The sequence below is a fragment of the Haliaeetus albicilla genome, chromosome 16, assembly GCF_947461875.1.
Source record: "Haliaeetus albicilla chromosome 16, bHalAlb1.1, whole genome shotgun sequence".
Taxonomy (NCBI): Eukaryota; Metazoa; Chordata; class Aves; order Accipitriformes; family Accipitridae; genus Haliaeetus; species Haliaeetus albicilla.
In genome coordinates, this window is record NC_091498.1 from 2,716,220 (window position 1) to 2,730,293 (window position 14,074).

Genomic DNA, 14,074 nt, shown 5'->3' on the forward strand with positions numbered 1-14,074 from the left:
ACTGTAAAACATCTTTCTGGCAAGTGTTTTACTTGGAATGTTTTCTTTGACATGTTTTTTTGTATTCCAATATAAACCCTGGAGAACATGCAAAAAGATACCTGCTCTGAGTGTAGAGACCAGCAGTTCCATTGTGGACCTGGATTTTGGAGGTTGCTATTTTACTTTTGGTCTTGAAGTCCTTGTGGTGCTACTGAAGTGATGGCCAAAGGGAGGAAATGCACGCTTCATCCTTTGTGATGATGTCGTGAGGTGAGTTTAACCTCACGTTCTGATTTCCAGAAGCAGTGTGACTTTCTAGTAAATGAGGAAAATACCTTTCTGTGTCACAATATGTGCAGGAGAGTCCATCCTGCTGCTGCAGTCAGCTATGGTTAAAATTAGCAGCATCCCAAGGCTTTATTACAGGTGTGCTGGGAACTCCATTCTGTACACATGGTGAGCTTCACATGTGGGAGTGTGGCACAGCTCCTTCCATTCCTTCACTGAATTCCCTGCTTTATCCCTGCAGCAGTGCAGCAGAGATGATTTATCCAAAGATCATTAGCTCAGTATTAAATGAAAAGACAAAGCAGCAGCCTGCACAGCTGCTCTCGATGCTTTGCTTGACTAGGGGGGAAGAAAACCCACATTTCAGTTTGTTCAGCTTGATAAGCTGAAATGAGTTGGCTGCAGCCTGAAGTAACACAAGTTAATTCTGGCATTGCAAATTCAGTTCTTTTTCTTTTAGGTGCCTCATTCAGTTATTCTACTTTGTAGTGCTATTTTTAGAAATACTCATGTTTGGGAGGGAGAACATTGCCCATATCTCTTCCTTGCTGGAGCCTTTTGATTCACATCATAATGTTCTGATTACAGAACATTCAAGTTCTATAATCAAATGAATGCCTGAAGGATTTTAATAGTGTGTTACACGCATATAGGTTGCTAGGTTAATGCGTCTTGATGATAGATCACACCAGAGCTGTGTCTTTTGGGTTGCACAGCATCAGCAGTGAAACCCTGTAGATTTTTTTGGTTTGAAATAGGCTTTAGAGATCTGTCTCTCACTGCTACATCCCCTGCCTGTGAACACTGCTGAATCACTAGAAATACTTCTTATGGCAAGATAAGTTTAATGGAGAAATAGCTGCCTGATAAGAACGTAGGTTAGGACTTTGCAGTGGAAAATACTCCTTTGATTCAACAGTGTTGAAAAGTGGCTGCCTGTAGGCTGACAGCCTGCACTTTTTGGCTGGGGGTATAGTCTGTATTTTATCTCTACCACGGAAAAGACTGTTTGACAAGTTAGTGTTGGTTACGTGGAAGAGCTGGGAAGGAAACCATGACTGCTGTGTTGCTCTGGTAACTAAAGCTATGGCTTGAAAATAAAAGATGGCAAATGATGTGATATAACCTAGTTCAAGCAGATTTGGATTTAAAGCCATTTTTGCCTGTAGCAAATGCAACTTAACCTGGAATAGATATTTACAGAAGTACTCAGTTGCCTTAATTGTTTCAGGATTAAGCTAGGAATTGAGGATTGGAGCGCTCTAGAAATAACATAGCTAAGGACTGGGCTTCACAGAACAGCCACAGCTCTTCTATGCATGCAGTTTTATGGTTAGCGTGAGACATGCCCTGTTGAATATATATTTTAAATTTATATTAATCCCTTCCCCAAAGGATTTGATGAAGCAAGTAGCAATAATCAGTGAACTACCATATGTAGGAAGTATTGTAAGTGTTTGATTGCAGTGGTTTGCAGTACCATGCAATAGTGCTGTTGTTTACTCTAAAAGCCAGGCTTAGAAGTTGCTTCTTGATTACAGCCAACTGTGAACAGCTTAATCTTTGGGGGCTAACTTTCTGGTAGGCTACTGAGAAACCTCCCAGTAGTGGGTCTTTTCTTTAGTTGCTGTCCCTCTGAGAGACTAGCATCTAAGCAAATGGGCTCTTTTACTCAAGCCTGATGCCCATCTAGACAACATACATTGTTCTTGTTTAATGTGAATTTTTCTTTTCCTGTCCAGCTGGATATACTGAAGGTAATCCATGAGCAAGCTTCATTTAATGCAGGGGAGTCAAGCAGACTTGTGTAAGTGGGAATCCACCATGTTGTAGCACGTGTAAACATCCTACACTCTCAGCTGTGAACTCGAGGTGGCTGGGAGAGGATTGTTTACGCCTTCTGCCATGGAGTGAACGTCTGGCGAGCTGCATCTTCCGTAAGGTGCAAGATCCAACTGCTCCTCTGGGGAGCTTAAGAATTTTGATTCTTGAGTGTTAACAGCTTGCCACTTAACATAATCTCTGAAAATCTACTTCTTTGCCTAAAATATCGTTAATCATAAGGGGCTTTTCTCTCCTAAAGACATGCTTAGATAAAACAAAACAGCAGTATTACAGGCTGTGCTTCTGACAGTGAGCTAGAGCAGAGCCTTTTTCTTCACACTGTTGAGGTATTCCTGCTACCAGCAGAATCAGGATGTTAAGCCACAGTACAAGATGAAATTGTTATCATTCTGGAGAAGCTGGATTTAAATAAATAAATAAAGGCACAACAGTATACTTCAAGTCTGTGACTTTTATTCCCAGGGGGTTAACATCGGAGCTAGATTAAGATTTGTGTTGGGCACATAGGCTAAGAGGAAGGTTTTGTTGACAGATGAGGCTTTGTAAGTCTTCCTGGTGCGTTTGCAATTCATCCTATGTTAAGATAACAGGCGATGATGGAATTTACTAATGAGGAGTTGCGTGGATTTCAACTATGGTAATTTTACTCATTTGCTTCTCATAATGAAACTGGTGACTACATTATTATACATAGGGTATTGGAAATGGTTTTGATTTCCATATAGCTGAATAAATGAGGAAACCTGGTTTGATTTATCATTTCAGATTTACTTAGTTAAACTGTTACAAACAAGGTATTAAAGATACTTTCCCATAGAGCATGCTTACAGGGGGAACGTTTCAGCTCGGGGCAGGTTGTTGGAAGTTGATCTGTTCCCTCCCCGTTTACCTGTCTTTTACCTGTGCTGCAGGAAGAGGTGCGTCAGGCTGTGACCCCAGCTGAGCCTGTACAGTATTACTTCACCCTTGCTCAGCAGCCTGCTGCAGTGCAGGTTCAGGGACAACAGCAAGGACAGCAGACCACCACGTCTACAACTACTATCCAGCCAGGACAGATCATCATCGCCCAGCCTCAGCAAGGGCAGGTGAGCGATGAGCAGCATTCAGGGGCTTTGCAGTTCAGTGGGGCCAGTTGAAACCCTCAACTCCCCCATGTGTAATGTATTGCAGTATCCTGTCCTCACTGCTCAGAACAGTCAATAACAGAAATGTGTTTTCTGGTCAAGATGAGGTGTTCAGATACCTTGGTAATGAGGGTCAGCTAGGTTCTGGGTTTCCTTTGTCGTGATTTAAGCATCAACAAGTAACAGTGGGTCTAGGAAGCAGTCTGTCTATTACAATCTTTGTATCTTGTGGCTGTGTGACCGGTGTTCAGTCCTTGCTTGGTCCTTATCCCTGTTCTGCATGCAGAGCACCCCCGTGACGATGCAGGTTGGAGAAGGCCAGCAAGTACAGATAGTGCAGGCCCAGCCTCAAGGGCAGACCCAGCAGGCTCAGAGTGGAACTGGACAGACCATGCAAGTCATGCAGCAGATCATCACCAATACAGGAGAAATCCAGCAAATACCGGTAAGACTTTACCAGTAGAAATGTTTAACAGTCTTGTGAGCAAACTGTCTGCTGGTGTTCTGGCATGAGACTGTATTATGTATGCTTTTTTAACTGTAAGAGGAAGATTGGATTGAGTGGTGTGTTTCCTGCACTTAGAGAGGAAAACTAACCAGATGTGACATGAAGGAGGAAATAAATCTAACCCATATAGTGTAGACTCATTGCCCACCCCCAACACTTTCCTCTGATTGAAGTAGTTACGATTAGGAAGCAATAAATAAAATATTTCCTGGATAAACCCTAGTTCTTTACTACAGCATGGTTTCAATAAAGCATAATTAACTTCTTTTGCCTTTACTTGGTTCTGCCTCTGTGATCTGAAGTCATGACCTGGCAGACTGAGTGGGAAAGGTGCCATCTGTGAGTTATTAATAAACTTTTATGTTACAAGAAATATTTCTACAAAATACTTTGAGCTGGTTAGAGGAATGGCTTTGCAGAACCAGAAGTTATCTCCTCACTTTCACATCAATATAGACCTGCTGTGGCCTCAAGAATGGGATTTTGAGTACCCAGCATCAGCAGTAATATTCTGGCACGTGTCCTAGGTAAATATGTGGGTCAAAAAAAGTCACCTCTTTCCCCCTTCTCTGTAACTTCTAATTATAACAAAGCTGGGTCTTTTGGTTCCCATCTGGAAAATTTCACACCTCTTAAAGAACAAAAAAAAAAATCTGTCCAGTTGTGTGTACTTAACCAGCAATCCAAAGGTCAGACCAAGTGACCAAGGCAAGCATTTCACTTTGTCTTTGATTTCTGTTATTAAGAAGTGTACCCACAGCTGTGGCAAAACTGATCTTTCACACAAGTTTTGCTTTTCGAGATTTGCTAAGCTTCCCTCTGTACGTCTGGCAAATGCTTGTGCTTTGACATAGTGTCTTGAAAAAGGTTTAGATTGTGGGTGTTGCCAGATTTTTCCAATTCACTTCCAAATTCTTTTCGTCTCTTAAGTCTTCAGCTGATTCCTACTGCTTGGCTTAAGGTGTTGGTCAGAAAAGAAGTGAATTGCTTGCCAAACAGTGTTTTACTACAAGCAACCTTTTTTCTTCTCTGCATTCCCCACCACCTTTCTTTTTATGTTCTTCTCCCCGCCCCCCCCCCCCCCCCTTTCCTTATGAAAGTCTCTCCAAGATACTTGTTCTTCAAAGCATTTTGGAAGGAGATCTCCACCTCTAGCCTCAGTGAATCCGTTACAACAGTACTGAATGTTGCAGCATCCTCCTTTGGTTCAGCAATAAAAGAACAGTTCGGACTTGTTTTCCAATTGTCTCCAGTGAATGCTGTAACTCCCTACAAGAAAGGGGCTTGGAGATCTGCTAGGAGAAAGACTTCTTCATAAAGTAGCTGTTAGGGGCCATAACTTTCTGCAGAAAGTACTGTTCTCCACAGAGGTGGATCCTGTTGAAAGTGGCCCAGTGTTTTAGGAGTGTGAGCCTGGAGGCTTTTTAATTAGTGTCTGGTTTGGGCCAAGCATATGCTTCTACCTTTCTCTTGCCTGGGAGCATCTAAGACCAAGTAGCTGTGACTGGTCCTCAGAAGCTTCTTACGCTGCAGATGTAAGACAGAAACTGCCAAGTGCTGGAGTGTGGTATCTTCTGTCTTTGGGAACACTTAGGTCTCTAACAGTTGTAAGACTGCAAAACGGAGTGTTTTAATGAAGCAGTCACAATTTGCGCTTCTCTATCTAGTAGAGATACTGTTTTGACCATAATTAAGAGGATTTTGACTGTAATTAAGAGAATTCTTAATCACAGCATGTTGAAGAATTACAGTTCATGCTGAAGGGAAGCATCTTTCCCCTTGCTCACTTCCAGCAAGTGAAGTAAAATAGAACATGGAGCCATGCACTTGCTGCAAGAGTTTTTTTAGTGCCCTAACCTGGAAAGCAGTTTTTGTTTGGTTTCACAGAATTACGGTCCTTTATCTCTTAAGGGCTGCTGTCCATTCTGCTCTCTTTCTGCTGCGCTTTCGTGCTTTTCCATTGAGTTTCCTTTTTCTCTTGATGCAGTTAGTGCTGTCTTCTGATAGTTCCTTTTCACCCTGGTATCTGTTAGGGCTCAGCAAAGAATCTTTCATAACACAAATATGACAGTTTGAAACACTCTCATAAAACTGGTAGTGCCTGTGGCGATCACAGGAGTGTTGAGATAATCTTACTGATGTTCTCCACTGGTTTTCCTTGTGCCTCTGATACTGTGTACGCTTCTCTACTGCGATTTACCATTTACTCTAGGACCGCAGGTTGCCTGTGGAAAGGTGACTTTTATTTTTATAAACAGAGAAAAACTGGAAGGAAGTGTATACATCAATAAAATGGTAATCGCTTGTTTGTCCGCATTAATTTTGTGTTAAATTTAATCTGTCCTAGCTAGACGTCATTGGGCAGGTTCTTTGGAGCTTACTCTCATTTCTGGAAGAATGCTCTTTCTAAATCACTTTCACCCAGTTAGTAGTGTAGTTAAAATCTAAGCAGGAAGCCCCCAGTGTGGAAAATATTATCTGCCGGCAGATCTCAGTGCAGAACAAATTCTTTATTGAAATGTTTATGCTCATGGGGAGTTTATTTGCTCTTGAAATAATATTGGCGCTTTTAGACACAGCTGGTGAAGTCAGTGGCGTTTGTGTAAATGCCAAGACCGTGTTCTAGGCACTTGAACCTTTGTCAGTGAGCAGTTTCTAAAGTATTTTATATGTCCTTCTTTCCCCTTTGTAAAAAGAAGAAAACTCAAAACATTTTTTGTATGTAATTAACCCTAAGACTGTTCATCTAAGTGTTTTAATGTTAAATAACACAAAATGAAAAATTCAACAGTAGTATCAATCATTCTGTGACCTTTTTATTGCTTCTCAGATGTGTATTAGCAGTATTAGCTGTTTATATCACAGGTTACCATGATGACATTGTCTTCATATCCCATACCCCCAAGCATGTAACCTTGCAAGATCAGGGTTGCAGGAAGTAAATTTGTGTTGGAATGTTATATACGAAGTATTGACACAGAAAACATCAGCCTTTGCCAGGTCGGAGTTGACATATATTGGCAGAGAGTTGCATTAAGAGCTTCCAAATATATCCCTGGGTTTTGTCATCTCTGCTGTCTTTATTTATGTGAAAATTTCCCATATATTCTTTAATATTTTTTTGGCAGGATATAATAGGAGTGTCATTATGTGCGGCTAGCTCATAACAATTTTCTTTACATGAAATGATACATCAAAGTAGTAACTCGATTCTCGTAAGCAAAACGAAAAATAAGTGTTCTCAAAGCTCTCTGAAATTTAGCGATTAATATGCTTTAGCTACTAACTGACCACTCCCGTTCTGGAGAAGGAACAAATGTTGTGCTTCCTTGGGGTTTTACTTCAAAAACCTGCAGGAGTTCTGTGGACTTCATTCTTGCTTTGGCAGGGTCTGTGGTAGTTACTCATCTAAACTGTTAATCAGCTGAAGCTTCCCAGTGTCATCTATTACTCAGGCTTCTGTTGTGGAAACAAGAAGGCAAGTTTGTGTGTTTCAGGTTACACAGTTATCTGTTTAATTTTCTTTCCCTGCCCCCTCCGCTTGTCTCCAGGTTCAGTTGAATGCTGGCCAGCTGCAGTATATCCGCTTAGCCCAACCTGTGTCAGGCACCCAGGTAGTCCAGGGGCAGATCCAGACGCTTGCAACCAATGCACAGCAGGTATGCACTATAACAGCAGGGCTGACATTAACTGGTAAAGTGTTGTTCCCTAGCTCCTGAAACTGCAAATTCCAGTCGAATTTACCAACTCTTGAGCTAGGATTCCTGCATTTCTTTTCTTCTTGTTGCTTTCATCAGAATAATAAAGCGAGGAGCATACCGGAAGCCTCCTTTACCTATACGTGAAAGGTGCATGCATATATGTACGTGTGTGTGTGTCTCACTGTATAAAGCTCATGCTGCTTCTGAGCTGATTGCAGGTAAAACTTCAGTTCATCAACCTTCTCTTTACTTCTGCTCCTTCTGGCTGGGTGAGGGAGGAGCAGCCGTGCAACCTCTCAGGAAAGCTATTGCAGAGGTGAAACATCAAGACCAGCGTTGCTGCCAGCAGGTTGTCTCATGTTCTTGTTGAGACTGGTCGCAAAGGGATTCTTCTCTGCCTTCAGAGGATAGGAAGGCTGCTGCTTTTCTGTGATCCTGGAGGCCGCGTTCTCCTCGTGAAAGTCAGAGAGGACATGCTTGTGTTTGGTTTGGAATGACTGAATCCCATGTCCTTTGTTCTTGACTTGCGGTTAGCACCAGCATGACTGCGGGCTGGCGGCATAAGCTGTATCTTACCACATGGTTGGGTAATGAAGTTTGAAAGAGTCTAAAAGCTCTTGAAAGGCAGCAGCAGAATATTGTTAGTGGGGTTCTGACCCTCTCCGAAGTGCTGTCAGTGATCATCCTTCTCTTATCCTTGTAGATAACACAGACAGAAGTCCAGCAAGGACAGCAGCAGTTCAGCCAGTTCACAGACGGACAGGTAGGAGCTTGGAGTTCGTTGGTGCTACATCCCTTTGAAGTCAAGGGCTAGAAAGACTGTCCTAAAGTCTGCATGTTCTAGCAAATTGGCTCCTCACGATAAAACACTGCTACTGCTAGCAAACCCTAACCAGGAGCAGGATAAGTGGACGTTGTGCCAATCTTAATTCAGGTGGATTCTCTGTGTTCTTCTGCCTTTGCTCCAAATTAATGTAGTCCCTTGCACTCTGGGTGGGATCCATTTTAGTCCTAACCAGTTCAGGAATAAAAGTCTTAACATCTAGCTATTGGCTGTTGCGTAAGTAGCCTGAACTCAATCTGAGCATCAGAAATTCACAGAATTACTTTGTTGTGATTTAGCAGCAAATGTCTAGTGCCAATTTGTCATCTGGGGTTTGGGGGATTTTACTTGAACCTGAGAGTTGCTGTTAAAGCCACCATTAAACTTGTAGGGGTTAATGCACAGCGTTGGGCTTAGAGGGAGCTGGTGGTGAGTGTGATGAGAACTGACAGTCGTTTCTTTCCCCTGCTGCTGTCTCTGCCAGCAACTTTATCAGATCCAGCAAGTGACCATGCCTGCAGGCCAGGACATCACCCAGCCCATGTTCATTCAGTCCACCAACCAAACCTCAGACGGCCAAGCCACACAAGTGACAGGGGACTGAACAGGGATGTTGTAGCAAGTCTTCTCTCTGCGTGGAAGTGAACACGTACCAGCTCGACGTTTGCCATACCAACCTGGTCTGATGAATACATCTGCTTCTGTGTATCTGTACTTGATATTAAGCCTATACTAGGCTGCAATCTCTGGTGCACTATACACCTTCCTCTGGTGGGTATGAGAGAATATCCAACAGACACTGACAGGAATGCAATATTTTTATTTTTATTTTTAGAAATCAAATTTCAATGTATTCAGCTGCTTGTTCAAACCCATAAAACTGAAAGAGAACTAATAGAAGGGAATTTGTAGCATCTCATTGAAAAATGTGTAAAACGTTTTTATCTAGTAAAATTATTAAAGGGTACTGCATCTGGTTTGTTGTAAGAGCTTTATTCCTGGTATTCAGTTTGTATTTTTTTCTCTGAATAGAGCTAGATTCAGTCCTCCCATCTCAGTGGTTTATTAGAGGTGTATGGGGGGAACGTGTGTGTGTGTGTTAGATTTTCCTCTCCTGCCTTCTTTTTTCGTAAGCCAGAGCATTGGCTATATGCAGCTTCAAGGGCAGGGAGTAGGGGAGGAGTAATTAAAGTGAAAATAAAAAAAAACATTCCTTGTATTATGACTGTATTTTCTAAGGGCAAAAGATTCTTTAATTTGTCCTGGCTTATTCCAGAAACACTAATGGAAGTCTGGACAAACCCCAGCCCTGCTGTTAACTGTTGTACTAGCTTCAGTCAATGCATGTAATATAAGCTTCATAAAATGAAATAAATTTCCTTTGTAAGATAATGTGTGTGCTCTCTTTGAGATCCAGTGCCCAGTCTCAACCTGCCAAGCAAAGAGCGTCCTGAATCCCTGAAAAAATTATTACACCTGCAGTAGCAAAACTAGCAACGGGGCTTAGGGGTGGCCTGGAGAAGGGGTTGGACAAGTGACATGAGTGGTGAGACTGGAGGGGCTGTGGATACCTGCCACGCCAAGGGCTCTCCATGCAGATGTCGTACAGTGATTACTTCCGCAGAGCACAGCCCTTCAACTGCGGGTACCAGGGTTGCACAGCCTCTCCCTGCAGCTTCTGCACCCAGGATCCAGCCGAACCAGCAGGGAGGAGTTTGGGGCAGGTTTGAACAAACTCCTCCGCAGGTCAAGTTTAATTGAACACGCTGCAAGGATGCCGGCAGCATTAGGCCAAGTTTGGGTCTTAGCTAAAAGAGGGGTGTGAGTTTAATGGAGAGCCTTTGCGCATCCCACGTTGAGCAGTCTGACATAGTTGGTACTTTGTCCAGGAGAGGCTCCGTGGCTTTGTGCAGTGCTTGGCAGAGCCGGGGGACAGTGGCCCCTTGTTTTTCACTGCCAGAAGCGCCGAATTTGCTACGGTTTTGCAATGAGGAGGGGCTGGCTGCTCCCAAGCGTGGCATATAACCTGGTGCCCAGCTGCGGGCTGCTCAGCCCTCAGGAGTGCTTTCCCTGGCAGTGCCCAGCCCAGCTGTGGAGGATGCAGCGGATGCGGTGCCTGCCTTGCCCTGCCTGCGGGAGAACTGCGGGGGGGAGCTGCTGCTGGGGAAGAAAAACTCCACTTCAGCATTTGGCTGGTACGAACTGTTAAATCTGGGCCAGGTTGTTCCAGTCAGGCAAGGGAGCTTACTGCATTACCTGCACCTCCTGGGCTTTCTAAATGACAATTTTCTTACTTTTTTTTTTGTTTGTTTAATTTTTCCAATCCTGCAGTGCTTGGCAGCCAGCAGCACACTGTATAGGTGGAGCGATGCAGCCCAGCGCCTTCCTGAGCCCCAACCCTCTGGTATCGCAGCCTTGTGCAGACGGAGCGAGGGGTCATGGCCGGAGCCGGGCTTGTACCCTGGAGGAGCATCTCCTGTGCGTGGAAAACATGAAGTTGAGGGTGGGGGGGTGGAGAAAAAAGGTACTTTGAGTGGAAGCTCCGTGCGTGGGACCGACCACGAGAGGGCACCCGTGGGTGGCTGCTGCCCGGGAAGGGCTGGAGAGAAGCCGGGTGAGCCGGAGGTACCTTCTCCCGGCCAGTGGCTTCGGTTCTCTCTGTCCGTGGGTCCCGGCAACAGGATCCCACCCGAGTAAAGGTGCTGTGGCCGGGCTGGTGCTTCCCGGCGGCCCTCCACAGCGAGGCGAGAGGAGATGGGCTGCCTCTCAAGCAGCTCGGTTGGCAAAGCGTCCTTTTTGCTTGTGCCAGGGAGCGGAGCCAGGGAATCGGCTTGTAAGGACGGAGAGAGATGAGCAGGCGGCTGCCTTGCCTTATCAGCTACTGGCAGAGGTAGCAAGCGAGGCTCTTCTGAAGGAAAGCTCTTTACCCCAAGCAGTTGCGTTTGCTTGAAATAGTTTAAATTTGCATGGGAATAAATTGCTTAAAGGATGGAAAACGGGAGTGAGACGCCGTTCCTGAAAGGAGAGTAGTTTCCAGCGAAAGCCTCTACCTCTGGTTGAAGGGGATGCTGGTTTTGACATGCTCAGTGTCATCTCGATGGTCGCCCAAAGTCTGATCTCATCCAGGAGTGTGGGAACTTAACGGACAGTTAATACCGAAGCTGATCGTGTTAATATTTAGCTAAGAACAGAGGTTAGAATCCATCTGTGCTCCCAGAGGAGTGCCCTAGCTGACTTGAACAGGAAAGGTACTTTGAAGAGAGCTGACACCGTTTGTCTGTCGCAGGTACCATAAACCTCAGACATTAATAACAGCCAAGTCTTCTGTGTAAGGACACACGCCTTCGTTTGATCTTCCGCGGGAGGGTGATGACAAATGGAGCGGCGTGGGGCAATGCAGAAGGAAACGCGCGTTCCCCGAGAGGCTGGGCGAGCCGTGGCACCCGTGGGGAGGGACGCCGGACCCTCTGCGGGCGGCTCGGCGAGTGCCACCAGGCTGAGCGGCAACTGCGGCAGGTGACGATGTAGGAAGGTGGCAGAGCTTAATCGTACCTCCAGGGACCCAGGGCATGAAAGCTGATGAGGAAGCAGCGCTTTTCTCCCAAAGAGTGGTTTGAGTTTCCGTTTCTCCTCGGGGGTGATGAGCTAAGCACAACCCCGGTACGGGCGAGCGCCGGCCGCTGACGCTCGGGAACTGGCGCGCTCGGTTTACTGCAGGGTTTGCTGCTGACGGCTGCCCTTCCCCGGGGCTGATGCGTCCAGCCACCCTCTTCTAGGGAAAAACTCGCTGCGGTGAAGGTCATGCTGCCACCGTGGGGACTGGGAGCCACTGGGCGTGTTGGGAAAGGTGCTTGGGTGAAGCTGCCCCGGGTGCAGCCTCTCCCAGCACGGGCTCTGGGTTCACCACCTGCAGCGAGCGCCGGCAAACCGTGTTTCGTTGGGGAGCGGTGCTGGCTCTTCTCCACTGCCACCGCTGTGGGACCCTCCTCCATCTTCACAGGGACCCAGCGCCACTGGAGGGATTTGGTTGTGAACTGTCCTGAGGCTCCTGAGCCATTGCCGGAGAGCCCAGGGGTGCAAAGCTCTCTTGAAGTCCTTGTCCGTTCTTCCTTCCTCACTTTCGGAGCTGGGAAGAGGAGCTGGGGCCCTGACCCGTCCCATTCCCGCGCAGGCAGCGTTGCAGCAGAATGGGGCAGAAGCATCCCTGTTCCTCCCACGGAGCCCCTCTGGGATGTGCCCTGGCTCCCAGTGATGCTGGCATCGCTCTGAGCTCGAGGTCAGGGCAAGCGAGCACTGATGCAGCCCCGCACTAGTGCCACAACCCGGGCCGGGGGTTTTCCCTCGCTTTGGGGCAGAGCAGCCCCCCGTTCCCCAGGGGTCCCCATCCCAGACCCAGCAGCAGGAGGGAGGGAGCCCTCCGAAGCGAGGCCGGGGCGTCCCAGTCGCTTGTTTGTCAGAGCGTGTGCGAGCACCGACGCCGGGAGCTAATTGCCCCGGGCCGAGGCCAAGCCTTCAGCAGAAGCAGGTGCTCCGCAGCCCCCCCCGCTCCCCGCACCACTGCCGGCTGTCCCCAGTGCTCGCCCAGTTCCCAGGGCAATGCCAGCCTTGGGTCCCCTGAGGCCACCTGCCCTCAGCTCTGCCCTGTCCTGGCCACCCAGTGCCAAATTAGGCTCGCTCGCACAGCGGGGGGCTGGTTGCATCCTCCCCTCTGCGATGCCACCCCCGGCTCTGCCCAGGACTCCCCAGCATCCCCCCCATCCAGGGAGCCGGACTGGGACTTTACTCCGGTCCGCGTTCCCTGGTGAGGAGTCCCAGGTCCCCCCACCCCGGTCCCGCCTGCCCCTCTCCCCAGCCCGCAGCCCTGCAGCTGCATACCAGGGCTGCAAAACTTACTGGAAATCCTGTAGATGCAAATCCTGGCCTCCCATCCGTGCCAGGAACTTGAGCTGCAATCCCAAGAGGGCAGCAGGCTCCAAGCACGCAGGCCTCCCTGCTCGTCATCACCCGGCCTTGGAAATCCTCTTTAAAGTTTCATCGGGACCAGAGGATGCGAGTGGGTCTTGTGGGACCCCCGCGGCCGGACAGGCTGGGGGGGCAAAGCCAGCAGAGCCCAGGACGGCTTCCCGAAACCTCTGCGCGGTTCTGATGGATGGGTCGGTACCGTGTTGATTCCGACTCTCCGGCTCCATCCCAAAACCTCCCAGCTCCAGGATCGATGGAGATTCCCAGGATCCAGGCAGGTGACGAGGCGTGGATGGGACCTGCCCCTTCCCCGCTCACAGTGACCCACAGCACCAGCTCAGCGCCAGCTCCGGGTCCCCATTAACCCATCCCCAGGTGCTCAGCCCAGCTGGGAGCGACTGGCATCGCTGGCCCTGGGTGGCTGTGCCTGCAACCTTGCAAAGTTTCATTTGCTACCAGGGGGCTGCGCGGGGTCTAACCTGCAAAAGCAAAACTGCAGGAGGCCAGAAAGCGACAGTAACGGAGAGCGCGGCTGGTGTGTGGTGGTAGCATGCCTTCTCCCCTAATTTATTAGCAGCTCACTGATTCCAGCAAACAATTTAGAGAAGTGACGTCTTTGTTTAAAAAAACAATCGGTGGTTCTTCACTTAGGAACACAGCTCTGCCCATGCTTCCCTGGCAAGCCCGGGACATCAGCCTGGATATTCCCCATCCAGCTGCGAAGCAGCAGCAGGAACAAAACAACTCCCCATCTCCCCCGACTCCTCTCAAGCGAGCGCCCGCCTTGGCCAAAGTCCTTTCTTTCCAGGTCACCTTAACTCTGCCCGCTCCCCAGCCCGGA

General features: G+C 47.6%; 1 protein-coding gene across 7 annotated transcripts in view; it reads left to right on the top strand.

The window, feature by feature from the left end:
• The window catches only part of NFYC (nuclear transcription factor Y subunit gamma), a 37,513-nt gene extending 27,850 nt beyond the window's left edge, over window positions 1–9,663 (top strand). For 5 of the 7 annotated variants that reach the window (XM_069802935.1, XM_069802941.1, XM_069802940.1 and 2 more), the window contains 5 exons: window positions 3,027–3,200; window positions 3,526–3,684; window positions 7,299–7,406; window positions 8,152–8,211; window positions 8,756–9,663. In XM_069802935.1, the coding sequence (XP_069659036.1) occupies window positions 3,027–3,200; window positions 3,526–3,684; window positions 7,299–7,406; window positions 8,152–8,211; window positions 8,756–8,875 (621 nt within the window). In that variant the 3' untranslated portion in view covers window positions 8,876–9,663. The remainder of the gene's footprint in view (window positions 1–3,026; window positions 3,201–3,525; window positions 3,685–7,298; window positions 7,407–8,151; window positions 8,212–8,755) is intronic. The other 2 variants (XM_069802936.1, XM_069802938.1) reach the window with 2 other exon arrangements.
• Window positions 9,664–14,074: the final 4,411 nt, after the last annotated feature.